The sequence below is a fragment of the Vanellus vanellus genome (assembly GCF_965231255.1).
Source record: "Vanellus vanellus genome assembly, chromosome: 8".
Classification (NCBI taxonomy): Eukaryota; Metazoa; Chordata; class Aves; order Charadriiformes; family Charadriidae; genus Vanellus; species Vanellus vanellus.
This window is the reverse complement of record NC_138913.1, coordinates 1066687-1081421: the sequence shown is the minus strand read 5'-3', so window position 1 is coordinate 1081421 and position 14735 is coordinate 1066687. Positions and strand designations below refer to the sequence as shown.

At 53.2% G+C, this 14735-nt stretch overlaps 1 protein-coding gene across 10 annotated transcripts in view; it reads right to left on the bottom strand.

The window, feature by feature from the left end:
• MBNL1 (muscleblind like splicing regulator 1) overlaps positions 1-14735 on the bottom strand; it is a 109133-nt gene that overhangs the window by 18921 nt on the left and 75477 nt on the right. For all 10 annotated transcript variants that reach the window (XM_082486904.1, XM_082486900.1, XM_082486902.1 and 7 more), the window contains 2 exons: positions 12317-12487; positions 6959-7159 (listed from right to left, as the gene is read on the bottom strand). In XM_082486904.1, the coding sequence (XP_082343030.1) occupies positions 6959-7159; positions 12317-12487 (372 nt within the window). The remainder of the gene's footprint in view (positions 1-6958; positions 7160-12316; positions 12488-14735) is intronic.

The window sequence follows — 14735 nt, the reverse complement described above, 5'->3', positions numbered from 1 at the left end:
ATTTCCTCAAGGATCTTGGCTCTGATCCCTGCAACAAACCAAATTTGGTTGTTATTTGGTTTCCATCCACGCTAGGGCTCTAACTGCGTTTTAACCCCTGCGCTGCTTCGAGTACCAGCTGCCCATCGCCCAAGACCTACGAAATGACATCCCCAAAGGACAAGAGCAATGTCTTTTGTGAACCCGCTCGCAGGAAACATCCGTTTGTCCAGGGTCATTCCAGCACGACCTTATTTACAGTCTTTTTCCACGCAGTGACAAAGACTCTGGATGTATATGTGCAGCCGAGCTGAATGTGGCAGTTCAGGCACCTCCACCGCTCTCGTCCATCCCCGTGGCACTACTGCTCGCGGCTCGGCACCTGCAGCACACGTCAAACAGACTGGGCAGATCCCCCAGCTGGAAAATAACCACCTGCCCTCCAGTATTTCTGCAGCTGGATCCCTCCCCGCTCTACTCCCTACATGGGGAGTGACTAGGGAAGGAGGTGGCACCAGTTTGAGCCATCAAAACCCCCAAGTCTGCTTCTGGCACGTGCTGGGTGCTAGCACCACCCCTGCTCACACGAGCCCCCCGGTCCCTCTGCCCCTCGCTCTCCCGCGTGTGCCCAAGGGAGCCGGCGGGTCGCTGCTGCGGCGAGAGAGCTGGGCTGGGCTGGTGCGCCCCACTGTCTGCGGGACGGCGTCCTCGCTTCCGTCATCTTGGAATACTCTTTGGGCCACCAACCAGCGTCTTCCACCCAAACGCAGGCCTCCCAAATAGACAAAAATGGAAAATGTCCTTTGCTTATTTGTTTGCAGTCTAGAAGTAAACTGAAGTCTTCTCCTCTGAAGATAAAGAATGCAACTAAGGATGCAACTAAGGTCAGTTGACTGTCTGCTCTTTGTCTTGTATTGGTGACCCACAAAACCGATGTCTCAAACCCACTGCACATGTAAGCAAGAACTGCTCCACGAATAACACGAAGATGACATATACAAATTCACGTGTGAGTGTGTATTCTATATATACAGAGAGAGAAAGAAAAAGCACCCACAGATAAGCTAATTTTAACACAGTTAAAAACCAAAGAAGAATGACCAGAAAACTGAAATAGGCAGATAGAGACAATCTTGGGCATGTCCAGAGCAGATTTTCACGGAGCTGTCACGCAGTAGCTGCGATAAGGCAATGAATGGCTCCGTCCTCCCTAACACATCTCAGAACGATGGTTTACAGCACTCAGACACAAACCATAATGCTGCTAGTCCTTTTAATCAGTGACCAGCAATGGCTTTTCAACCACCGTGATGGCAGCCAAGAATGTTTCCAACTCTTGTTTATTTAAAAGCAAGCACTGAAAATGGTGTTATTTTTTTGCCACAGGCATGCAGTAACGCATCATTCATCTGCCTGAGTAAAGAGAGGCACAAAAGCATGGTATCTTGCCTGGTCTTTCAGATCTGGACAGCTTTTATTTAGTTATTTACTAATAGCCCTGCAATCAGTATCATAATTTTGAACTGAGTATGTTAAGAAACAAAAAGAGGGACCTGTACGTCTCTAGCCTGTCCACAAAAACGCCGAGTTAGTGCTGCAGTATCACAGATTCACTGTAATTCACCTGACTCGTTCTAACTTCGGGCTGGGTTTATTTTGGTCGCCCCGCCGGGGCCCAAGTTGCCCACCCTGGCGGGGAGACACCCGCCCCAGCGCCGCAGCGAGGGCAGGGGTCCCACGCCGCGCGCCCGAAAGCAGGCAGAGCTTCAGCTGGAGGGACGCGGGGAGCGGAGCGGAGCCCCTGCCCTTCCCTGAGCAAGGACCACCTCTGGCCCCTTCTCTGCACTGCGGCGAATTCATCAAATCGGGCCCAGTGTTAGCCAGGACACTCTGAACGTCTAAACCAACGGCAGCGCTAGGTCAGATTTCCTGGCCACCCAAGGTCTGAACGTCTCCAAGAACTTCTAAGCTGCTTCTCTCTGGATAAAAATGGTATATATGAAACACGCAGGAAACAGCAGCTTGGTTGTGGTCATTCTTGCTTCTTGAGTACTTCTCACAGAAAATGATGGCATTCAAACGGAAACACATGGGTTTTAAATAAAACGGTTAGCAAGTCCTTTCTCTCTCACTTCCCCGTCCTTCTCACTTCTCTTCTAGTTCACTGGAAGAGCCGCGCTTTCGTTCAAGATATTTCTGGCAGGAGAGGAGTGTGAGGAAGAGCCTCAACCCATGAAATTTCCACCCCGAGATCCAGATTCCTTACGGGAGTGGCCGAACGCACTGGGCACCCAAACATCTGCACGCTAGCTGTACAGGCGACACGGTCCAAACAGGTATTAAATCAATCCTACTGCTACTAACAGTCACCGACCTGATCTGACGAACACCCAGGTTAGTCCAGGAGACCAGGCACGCTGCCTGGCGGATCTGTGCCGCCTGCCTGCTTTCCTTACCATCCCAGCTGTACGTGTTGAGGGGTTTCGGTTGTGGAGCAGTCCGATTCAGCGTCCCAGAACACGCGTGCTAACTTAACTAACGCCAGAGTACATCATTCTTGAAAATAAGTATTTCAAATTCTAAGCAGAAGGAATCATGTTCCAAGATTAGATGCTAACATCACAGCGGTTATTTTTCTCCAGGACAGTTCATTCCAAGGGAGAGCGAGCTAAGCCATATAAAGCTCCCGAATCACGTCCTAACAAATGACAATACGGACAGCACTAAGCCCACTTAAAGAGCGGGTAGATGCACGGCGGCTTCTCCGAGAGGTAACAACCAGACCATGCAAAAACTTTCAAATCAGTTCTGCATTTCTGTAACCTATAAAGTACATTAAAATGTTTTGCTGTGATGTGCTTATTTGGTATTTGTATACTAAATTTGGATACTCCAGATTAAATGACCAATACACAGGAAAGCACCGGCATATTATCTTCTCACCTACATATCTTCTCACCTACATATTTCACTATTTAAACTGCATTTGCTGAAGGGCAAAAAGGAGGCGGAAAAGACACACAACGCCCCCACCAGACACTAATTTTGTAAGACAGCAGCGCGGTGTGGAATTGCAGAGTCAGTGGGCCAACCTGGCCGTGCTCTTGAGCCCGGGCAAAACAGAAAGCAAAACTTAAACAGCTCGGAGGGTAGAAGAAGTTGGATACTTTTGAAGTGCTCTAGGTGGTGCGACGGCTAGAGCTGAGCCAAGGGCAGGCCCTGCTAGGAAGGCTGGGCTGGGACAGCCCTCCTCCCAGGACAAGGACGTCTCCGAGGAGCGGAGCCTGCTGACATAAATGCCATTACGGCCGAGAAGGCCGCCGGGTGCCGGCGAGCCGGGGCGGCGGTCAGCCGGAGCACCCGGCTGCGAAGCAGCGCCCTGCCGGACCGCGGGCTGAGCCCAGGGGAGGGCCGGTGCCGTCTCCCCGGCGCTGCCGAGGGCTCTCCCCGGCGCAGGTGCTGCCCTGCGGCAGCTCGGCCAGTGCGCAGGGACCCGGCCCGCTCCTGCCCGCCAGCGGCTCCTGTGGCAAACGGCGACTGGTCCCGGAGGAACCCCCGCAGGGTGCCCTCTCACCGGGACAGGTGACAAAAGAGCCGCTCCTCTAGGTCTCACTGCCTGTTTTCAGGGGTTCCCAACTTCACCATCATCTTCCTCGTCATTCAAGTTCAAAGCAAAACCACCCGGCCTTTTTAAAAATTTTACTGATTTCTGATGTTTTTGCTGACTTTTCCTAACTGATAAAAGGGGTTTTCACTGCAGACCGTGCCCCTGGGCGTTTTGTGAGATCAACACCCTCACAACTCCCTCTTCTGCGGGAGAGTTTGGCTCAGCAGCACAGCACTTCTCTAAACAGCTATATAAAGAGAACGCAAGTGTCGGGAGGACCAAATTCTGCCCGTTGAAGTCCCAGATTTCATTAGCTCCCTGTGCACTCTGGTCCCAGTCTGGCGGCCGGCACAAGCTCTGCCCCGGAGGCTCCACATGAAGAGCTCTCACCGACAGATGCACTTCCCTGGCGAAGGGCAGAGCTGGTGCCCAGGGACCGCGGGTACGTCCTGCTCCCGCTTAGAACAGAAAGCTTTGGAGCCCACATGTCACCAGCACCGCTGAGCAGTGCCGTGGCCCCAGCGTGTGTGGAAGCACCATCAAAGACCGCAGCCAACCTCGGCACTGCAACCCAAAGGGCTGCCCGCTGCCTGCATCCTCTTTTCGGTACTCATTGCTGAATCTAGCATGATTTATTGATGAATTTATCTAATTGCATTTTGGTTTTAAACCACCTCTGGCAGGTATCCACCGCGAAATAGAGTCCTCAAAGGGAAAACATCCCTCGGTGATCCTAAAGAGCCATCTGTGCGCCAGCTCTCAGCTCGGTGCACCTGCCTCTCCTGTAACCTGACCGTGCTTTGGGGAACGCTTTCCTCAGAGAAAACATCTCTAAAAAGGGAAATGATGCGATCCCGCAGAAGGGGAACCTGTGGTGACGTGAGCCCTGAGAATAGTGACAGCGGCAGCGGGAAATGCTCGCTGCCAGATGACCCTCCACACCCCTCCCAGCTCGCAGCCTTCTGCGCGGCAGCGTGTCAGTCACAGACGCACCTAAGAAAAAGGAACTAATTTTCCTGGTAAGGGGAATTAATCCCTGTTAATGCACATGCATGGGCAGAAAGAAAAGCATTACAATCACAACAGGCTGTGTTTTAAAACAGAGATCCTTCTCACTCCTCCCATCACGCGCCCTGAGCTCAGGGACCATATCCAAGAGCAGAACAACCCATCCACCCTGCGCACCCCCAAGGCCCCCCACCCTCCCCACGCAGAGGAGAGGCTGCAGTACCAGCACCTGCCCCTCTGCTCCGCTCTGGGGAGACCCCACCTGGACTACTGCCTCGGTCTCGGGGGGCACCAACATAGGAAAGACGTGGACCTGTTGGAGCGGGGCCAGAGGAGGCCCCGGAGATGCTGGGAGGGCTGGAGCCTCTCTGCTGGGAGGACAGGCTGGGAGAGGTGGGGGGGTCAGCCTGGAGAAGAGAAGGCTCCGGGGAGACCTCAGAGCCCCTTCCAGTGCCTAAAGGGGCTCCAGGAGAGCTGGGGAGGGACTCTGGGTCAGGGAGGGGAGCCGTGGGACGAGGGGGAACGGTTTGACACTGACAGAGGGGAGATTGAGATGAGATCTGAGGAAGCAATTCTTGGCTGTGGGGGCGGTGAGCCCCTGGGGCAGGGTGCCCCGAGAAGCTGTGGCTGCCCCATCCCTGGAGGTGTTCAAGGCCGGGTTGGACGGGGCTGGGAGCAGCCTGGGCTGGGGGGAGGTGGCCCTGCCCAGGGCAGGGGGTGGCACTGGGGGGGCCTTAAGGGCCTTTCCCACCCAAACCATTCTATGGTTCTATGATTCTTTGACCTCTCAGCCCTGCCCCTGCGCTAAGGCTACAGAAGGTGAGCGCTGAGCACTGGCCGCCGGGCGGGGGGCTGAGGGCAGAGCGGGAGGGCCGGGGGCTGCAGGGACAGGGCACGGCACAGCTCGGCTCTCTCTGCCGATTGAAGCTGCCTCTGGGCTGGAGTGGGAGAGCACCACCAGCCGTGCGACAGAGAGAGCCGACCTCTCACAGACACGCATGTCCTAACACACTGCTGTGTCCAACAGGCACAGGGGGTGACAGCAGCTCGCCCTGCCAGCTCTGCCTCTCCCGTCACCGCCTTATAACCAGCAGGCCTGAGCGGGGCTGCTGAGCCCCCGCTTGCAGGCACCACAGCCCGCGCTCCTGACTGTGCTCCCGGCTGTGCTCGCAGGCTGTGCATGAAGGCTGTGCTCCCGACTGTGTGCGCGGGCTGTCTCCTGACTGTGCTCACGGCTGCGCTCACGGCTGTGCTCACGGCTGCGCTCACGGCTGTGCTCATGGCTGCGCTCACGGCTGCGCTCACAGGCTGCGCTCACGGCTGTGCTCACGGCTGCGCTCACGGCTGTGCTCACGGCTGCGCTCACAGGCTGTGCTCACGGCTGTGCTCACGGCTGCGCTCACGGCTGTGCTCACGGCTGCGCTCACAGGCTGTGCTCATGGCTGTGCTCACGGCTGCGCTCACGGCTGTGCTCACGGCTGTGCTCACGGCTGCGCTCACGGCTGTGCTCATGGCTGCGCTCACAGCTGTGCTCACAGGCTGTGCTCACGGCTGTGCTCACGGCTGCGCTCACGGCTGTGCTCACGGCCGCGCTCACGGCTGTGCTCACGGCCACGCTCATGGCTGTGCTCACGGCTGCGCTCACGGCTGTGCTCATGGCTGCGCTCACAGGCTGCGCTCACGGCTGTGCTCACGGCTGTGCTCACGGCTGCGCTCACGGCTGCGCTCGCAAGCACACCCCAAGCACGCGGCAGCCACGGCACGGCACGTCGCTGGCTCACCGCCCACGCTGCCGCAGCACCGATAAGGTGCCGAAAACACTGTCAGGCCTTTCAGATAAGAAAGATCCAGGGCAAGGGAGAGTGCCAGCTAGAGAGCACTAGCACTTGTCAGGGTTGCAGCAAGGCTGATAAGGCGGGCGCGGGAGGCCGGCGGGGGAGCGCCGGCACCATCTGCCCCGAGCGAGCGGAAGAGAGAGGCCCAAAGCCATCTCCTGCCCGGGCGGCTGGAGCTCTGCCCTTCCTCCCGGCCCTGGCGCTTGGCTCCTGTGCCCGCGCAACCCGCGCGTTCACACCTGGGCACACACTACAAGTTTCGAGGCACTCTTGCTGCTGCCACAGTCGTTCCTAAAAGGGCTCAATATTTCCATTTCTTTCTGCAGCGGAGGGTCTGAAGCGGAACCGCGAGCATTAACTTACTGTATGATCCCTCAGGCGCTCCCCGTCCTTACCCATCACCAAGACACGACATGAGCAGCTGAAGTGAAACCTGAATTATTTTCTTTCACAAGAAAAATATTTTATATCTAGGAGACGTAATAAATGATACAACTGGTGAGAGTAAGTTACACATATCGGCTCCTACCTCCAGCCTGTCTGTCCTCATCAGCTTTTGGGCAGCAGCGGCAGCAGCGGCAGGAACCGGGACACCGGGGTTCCCTGTCACCAGCATGGGGGCGGTGGGCAGGATCTCCGCTGGGACCAGGCCTGGGGAGACGGGCCCCAGGTAGGGGTTGAAGGCAGCTGATGCGTTGGTGGCTAAGCTCGGTGCAACGGAAAACATCGGCTGCAATCAGAGAAAAGAAGACAGACACTTTAAATACTTAAAATTGCCATACCATCAGCATAGTAACTTTTTGGCGACCACCTTGAGCACGCTGGTGGTGAGTTTCTGTTAGTAAGGGGAAAGAAGCTCTCGTCATGTTTGTGGGACATGAAGAACACTCGCGCAAGGGCTGCACACGAGCGAGACCTCGAGGACTGGCACCCCCCGCCAGCCCGCGCTGGTTCTGCTGCTCAGGCTTCCCCGCACCCGCATAAATACGTTTCTGACCCTGGTGACAGCCCGCCCTGGTTTGGAAATCACAGCGGTTTAATACAGGAACAAGACCAGATGACCATAGTCATTTATTTTTACAAAATTAAACAGGCTGTCCACGCAGATATTCGGAAAGAAATACGTCGCATCAAGGATATGCTTTATTTAGCCTAAAACATTAAGCCAGAGAAAGAGAGAGAGCATGCAAATTCTGGGTTTTTTTGTTTGTTTGCTTGTTTTAAAAAAAGAGTCAGATGCCCTTGTAGGCTATCACATGTTGTGAAGATGATTGGATGTAGAAGACCAAATAACGCTGTAAGACCAAATGCAGAGCTGTTACGCTGCAGTAAAGATTAAATAACTCTTCTGCCCCCCGGAATGCAAAGGCACTGTGCCACCAGTGTAATTGCCAAATAAAATTTAGTCCGGAGTGTTTATCTTTAGTATCTAAATAAAGTAGTTACTTAAGGCTTTTAGGTTTTTCTTCCAAATTACTATTTAGAGGGAAAAACAACTACAGAGTTAACGCAACTCTTTTTCTCTGTTTCATATCTGTTTAAGCCAGACAGCCTACACCACCACGTGCTTCTGTGTTCCTGAGGAAATGACTGGACGGTTTGGAAGAAGGAAGGAGTCCATTTGAAAACACTAGGGAAAAACACACTGCTGAGGAAAAAAGACTGAAAGTTGTGTAAATAGGAGTAATTTCCTTAACGTCTCTGGTTCTTCATCCATGTGAATGAAAAACAAACGGGCAAATTTTACAGGAAATAAAATATTTCTCTTAAATACACTATTAATTAACTGCACTTTTAATTACTGTGTTATCAGCTATGTAATAATGAACACTGAAGACAAAACTACAAACCAGTCTGTCAGTGTGTAACTTAAGAGTTATCAATGTTTGATTTCAGCCCAATATATTCTCTGTACAGTAAATAAAAGACTATCCCATTTATTTTCCACCGAGATCATTTTATACTAACATAAATATGCCGCGGCCTTTAGACCACTGCAAAATAATAGCGTGTTTTATCAGAGCCACTTTGTATTATTCTGAAACTCACAGGTATTTCGAAATGTGCTGCACAGGTATAAATTAGGAGATACCCCCCCCCCCCCCCGCCACATCGGGCCAGCCCCGGCGCCACGCCGCTGGCAGAGAGACACGAGGTGGTGAAACCTGGGCGCACACAACCACTTCTCAGCAGCAGCCAACTCTGCCAGGGCACAGAGCCACCCCGACGCTCCGGCACCGGGGAACGCTTCTGGCAACAGAGCGGCCCCGAGGACAGACGGCACGGAGGGACCCCCAGGGACTGTGCCCAGCCCCAGCACGGAGCCAGCGCCCGGGCGGCTGCGGGACGGCGGGGAGCGGGACTGTGCCGCCAGGGTCACCCCAGGCACGGCGCCGCTGTCCACGAGCATCAGCCAAGGGTCAGCCTGGAACCGCAGACTGGTCGGAACTGGGACACCGATGCCACGCAGGACCGGAGAGACGGGGGGCCCGGGTCAGTGCGAGCCGCTGGGCTCGTCTCTGCCCTTCACGGCTCCCTCGTTTCCCAGCCAGCACGCACGCCCCATGGCGAGGAGCAGGGGCAGGACTTCTCTGTCACCACCACCAAACCATACAACTACCCACTGGCCTTGCAGTTCGGGCCCTAATATGCTGCACATCACGCAAAACAGCTGAAAAAGAGAATAAAGCTGCTGCTGTAGATGAGCAGAGAGGAGAGAGGTGGAGGAGGACACAGCTCCGTGCTGCCAGCTGCCCCACAGCCCCCATCGTCCCACCGACTGAATAATTCTGCTCTAAAGATGCCCGTGCACCGCCAGCGCGCACCTCGCGGCAGGGCTGAGCTCCGCGGGTCTGCCCTTCCAGGCACTGCCGCTAACGGGGTTAGCCACGGGGAAGGAGACTCGGGGGCACCTTTGGCAATCGGCCTCTGCAGGGCAGCACAGCCACAGCTCCTCCCTGGGCAGACAGACAGACAGACGGGTTTTCTGCCAGAGGCCCAGCTCGCCGACCCCGCAGGGAAGGAGCTGGACTCGTTTAATGCATCTTTAACAGCCTTTCCCTGAGCTCCTCCGCAGGGTCTCGGCGCTCGCAGCCAGCAGGACACGCAATCCCCGCTTGCCATCTGCAACCCCCTCTCACGCGCCGGCCAAAGGCACCGAAAAGAGCAAACTAAACAGGAAAGATGGGAAAAGGCCACAGACATTACTTGCAACTAAGGTAATTAAAACATTTATCAAACAGAAATATGAGTGAAAGGATGCTCCTGCTTTGCTTACCAAATCAGAGTCCCTCATTAAGTTAGTTCACTCACTTTTATTAAAGCATAGGGCATTGATTTTTGTAAAACAAAACAAACGGACTGATGCACCGTTAGACGGGATGATATAAATCACTCGCTAGGGCGCCCTGGAATAACGTCCCTTTCGACTGGGCTGAAAACCAAAGTGATTTTAAGGCCAAATAAGTAGGATGACATCCATTCGGAAACACTATTGCCGGGACAGCCAATGAGCCCTGCTCTGAATCCCGGTACTGAACGGGACTGAATTCGGAAAGTAGTCCGGAATGTCTGAGCTCAAGGAGTGCACACAGAAGTCCCCCGGACACCAGCAGGAGGTCTGTGCTGAGCTTCAAAACTCACCGACACAAATTTTGCTCGTCGGGGACACTGTGAGTGTAGCATAAAGGAGAATGTAAATTTGACTTAACTGTTATCCCGGCACTAGCCTCCCTTGATATTCAAAAGGACCATTAATTCAAAGGACTGCGTTAGTAATTTTTTTCATGTTTACCCAAGCGTTGGTGTGTGCCTCCCCACTGCTTTGTATGAACCCCTGAGAGCCCTATTTGGTTACAATTCATGAAACAAACAAACAAACAGGTTAAGAGAGAAGAATGTTGTAAGTGACGGTCCTTAGTGCTGGCTGCGTTTTGAGTTAAGCTTTCTCGTAGTCCCAAACATGAATCCGCTGGCGCTCAGGCTGAATCACTCTCCTCCAATCAGGAAATAAAAATAACATCGCGGCACGTGCACATGTCTGTTTCGAGCTGTTGAGACTGAAAAATCCTTTTGAGGCTGCTCTGGAGTGAAAGCAGGTGGAGCAGAGCCGCCGCTGAGCCGCCTGTGCTGCGCGGACTCGTAACCGTGCTCCTGACCCGGGCGCCACCAGCCGCGGCACCGGCCGCAGGGAGCCCCGCTGTGCCTGCCGGAGGGGCGCTGCCCCAAAGCACCCCGCTGCCGCTGCCGCAGCCTTCGCCGTCGGGGCGCTGGCGCTGCCTCGCTCATCTCCTTGCTCCGGTGATACGGACAATTATATTTAAAGAGAAGCCACTCAGAAAAAGCGAAGACAAAACGCGGTATCTTCTCACGCTGTGCTAAAGTCAATTTACTGTGACGATCCTACCACGGTATTTTCTGCTTTTCTCTGCCCCGTATGTTTTTTCTTGAGACAGATGAGGCAAAATGCTCCATGGGAGAGCAGGAGTTATATTAACCGCATCAAATAAGCTGCAGAGTATTTACTGGCATTCTGTAGACCCACAAAACATGGGACCAAACAACCATTTGGCACAAGTATGAGTCCTTTCTGCTGAGATGATTTTTCCTAAGGATTTAGCTATATTTTGAAGAGTATCAAGCTATATTTTGAGGAGTATTAATTGTCACTACGTTTTTTGAAATAAAAGTTGAAGAACTCATCTAGCAGAGTGAATATACTTTCCCTAACGGAAGGTATCTGGAGGTAAATTAAACTCCCTAAATTCTACCTTTGCCAGCAAGAAAGGAATAAAAGAACTGTCAGAGAAGCGCTAAAGCAGATATATTTATTTTATATATATATATATTTCAACTTATTTTTTCTTTGCTGCTATTTTACCCGTTGAAAGAGAGCTCCAGCCAGGAGAGCACTGTTTGCCTTTTTATTTAGAACATGCTAGCCTCGCTCATGCATCAATCGGCGCCAGTCTGGCTCACCCGTTCACCAGTAACCCCTAATGTCTGAGCTAGAAATGTATACCGAAAGGGTTCCGGGCCAACTTTACCCATAGGTTAGCTCAGATGACCTCTCTGGCTCGCGCTAGAGAGGGATGTGGCACGGGGTGTTCCGCTCCCAAAGGCATAGGCGCACGGCGGGCGGATGCCATCACCGCGACATGTGCCGAAAGGAGGGATTACCGCACAGCGAGAAACTCAGCCGCGGCCGTCGGCTCTGTCGAGCACTGCGCTGCGCTTAACTTACTGAGGTATAGGAGGAACAGGTATGATGTAATAATACAGAACCACATTTCACTGTGCCCAGATGAGAGATTTCTGACAGGTTCCCCTCCCCCCGCCCCTTGGCTTCTTGGAGAATTATGACTATCTGTACCTCTCCTTCTGCCCAGCTGAGCTGTGACCCTGCAGGTCAGACCAAGGGGCACCACACGTTGCCCAGGGCGAGCTTTCTGCTCTGCCTGACAACGCGCTGTAGAAACCAAAGGCCAATCCCAGCAAGTAATTCCCTGAGAAGGTTCCCCTGAGTGAAAGGAAAACGTCCAGCGGGAATCTTCTCAAGCCCGGGAATCTCCTACGGCACGTGAAACTGCAAAGGAAATGCCCATTTACGGAAATCCCACGCAGATCACTCACTTCCTTCATTTTAAGAAACAAGTTGCAAAAAAAAGCAGTTAAATTAACAAATGATTAACAAAATGAGTTAAGTTAACAATGTTATGCCAGGCAAGGGAGAATTAAGCAGAGACATGCAGACCAGCACTTCACCGTGTTTGATTTCTCCACCGGGACCCGACGTTTGTGGGCTTTCGCAGGCGTGCGAGCGCACCCGCTACCTTACTGCAGCTGCAACTCACAGTACTCATCGATGGAAGGCAAGAAGCGCACGTACCACAGGCTGCAGCGGGGCCCCAGGCATCATGGCATTGGCGAGCTGCATCTGCTGGGCCAGCATGGCCATGTTCTTCTGCTGAATCAGGTTATTGCGTCCATTTATCTCCAGCTGCGTTTTTAAGTGTGGTGGTGGGTGAAGATATTTGCAGTTTTCCCTTGAGCATCGACCCTGAAGAAGAGAATTGACACAATTGGCTTAGAAGTCATAGGCATTATCTTCACCCTCACGGCAGGGGCTAAAGCAAACGCAGCACAGGCCGCAGACCCAGGAGGAAAGCGCCCGGCTACGTCTCTCGGCTGTCCCACACCGACCAGGGCAACTTCACATTTCCAGCATCAGCTGCTTGCTTTGCTTTTCTCAACTACGCATTTCTGCAGCACAACTCTTAAAAAACCACTGTTTTTTTAAAAAGTTGCCGAAGGTGAGCAAGTATCGGTTGTTTGGGACGCGCAGCACGCGCGTCGTCTGTGCCGAGGGAGAGCTCAGCCCCGGGACTCGGGGCGGCCGCCCCTGCCCAGGGTCCCACAGACCCCGCCAAGGAAACGGGGTCCGGCTGCAGCACGGAGCCTACCAAACCTCACGTGCTACTCTGAAAATGTTCAAGGCTCGCTTCCCCTTCTGCTGCGCACAGCGAGACGTGCGGTCAAAGCAGCGTTATTACCAGGAAAACAGCACCGGCTCTGCGCTTTCACTAGACCCGGAATACAGCTTCTTTGAAGAAAACCTCTTACATACAATGTGTTTTTGTTGCAACTGTGTAAACCAAACAAGAAAATCAGAATTGACTTGTTTCTAAATTCTTCATTACATTCAGATGTGGTAAACAACAAATTTCAAGCACTAATTTTATTTGGATGACAGAACATTCATCAATTTGACAACCATTGACATCAAGAAATAATAAAAAATAATTGTATATGCAATGTATATCCAAAGCCCACTGTACCTCCTTGTTAGGAAGTAAATCAGCTTCGTACATAGAATCACAGACTGGTTTGGGTGGGAAGGGACCCTAAAGCCCCCCCAGTGCCACCCCCTGCCCTGGGCAGGGCCACCTCCCCCCAGCCCAGGCTGCTCCCAGCCCCGTCCAACCCGGCCTTGAACACCTCCAGGGATGGGGCAGCCACAGCTCCTCGGGGCACCCTGCCCCAGGGGCTCACCGCCCCCACAGCCAACAAGTTCTGCTTAATATCTCATCTAAATCTCCCCTCTTCCAGTGTCAAACCGTTCCCCCTCATCCCACGGCTCCCCTCCCTGACCCAGAGTCCCTCCCCGGCTCTCCTGGAGCCCCTTTAGGCACTGGAAGGGGCTCTGAGGTCTCCCCGGAGCCTTCTCTTCTCCAGGCTGACCCCCCCACCTCTCCCAGCCTGTCCTCCCAGCAGAGGGGCTCCAGCCCTCGGACACAAGACCCCCCGGCTCGCTGAGCTCCCCTAAGGCGGGCTCTTGCTGTGGGCTCCTGGTGGGGAGCTGAGCACCAAGGGCACTTCTGAAAACTCGCCCCAAGTCCTCCCAGCTGTGGCTCCACCATAAAAACCTCTGAACTGGCAGGCAGGGCCCGAGCGAAGGGCACCGGGCAGTGCCCCGCCATGGTGCACGGCGGGGGGGGGCGGGAAGAGAAACCCCCTCTCCCGGGGAGGAGATTCCCCTCTCCTCGTGGCATGTGGGCTGCGATCTCACGTGCCAAGAACTTCAGAAAATGCACACATTAATACGGAACCTTTACACACTAATTTTTCTTTAAAATTGTAACAATGGAGCCCATACTTTCACTTAAGGGATGACAAAAATAAAAAAAAAACAACAACAAAAACCCCAAGCAACTAAAAAGGAGAATTGAATCCTCCTCTGGAAAAAAAATTCCCTAAATGACGTTATTTTTCTTTAACTCATTCATCTTTGAAATAAATCCAAAGAGGAACAATGACAAGGCAAAAGACAGTCTTAATTTAAGTAAGAAATCATTTTTATCAGGAAGCAAATTAATTCAATATAATTTGACCTTATACTGCAATTTTGCTCAGAAATTTTAAATGTATTCCTGTTATAAGATCTGCCAGAAATCTAATTTGTACCATGATTTTTGTCTCCCCTAAGGCTGGGATAAACGCTCTGCTGCTGCTCCCCTCCCAGTCCGTCTCTCCTGCCGGCAGCCCAAAGCTCTTAAAACTCATTTTCACAGTTAGTCAAGCGACATCCGAGGGATGCCCGCACAGGAGGTACACCCGATACAAAGGAAAATAGGTGAAGTTTTGTGGGTATCTTTAGGCTACACCCCAAGAGTGCAGACAGCCCCGTGTACGCACAGACCACCACTGCAACAAACGGCAAAGAAAGTTCACCTTTCAGAGCACCCGCTCAGAGTCCCGGCACCCGTCTCCTCCAGTGAAATGCATCTCCCACCCCACGGCCCCGTCCG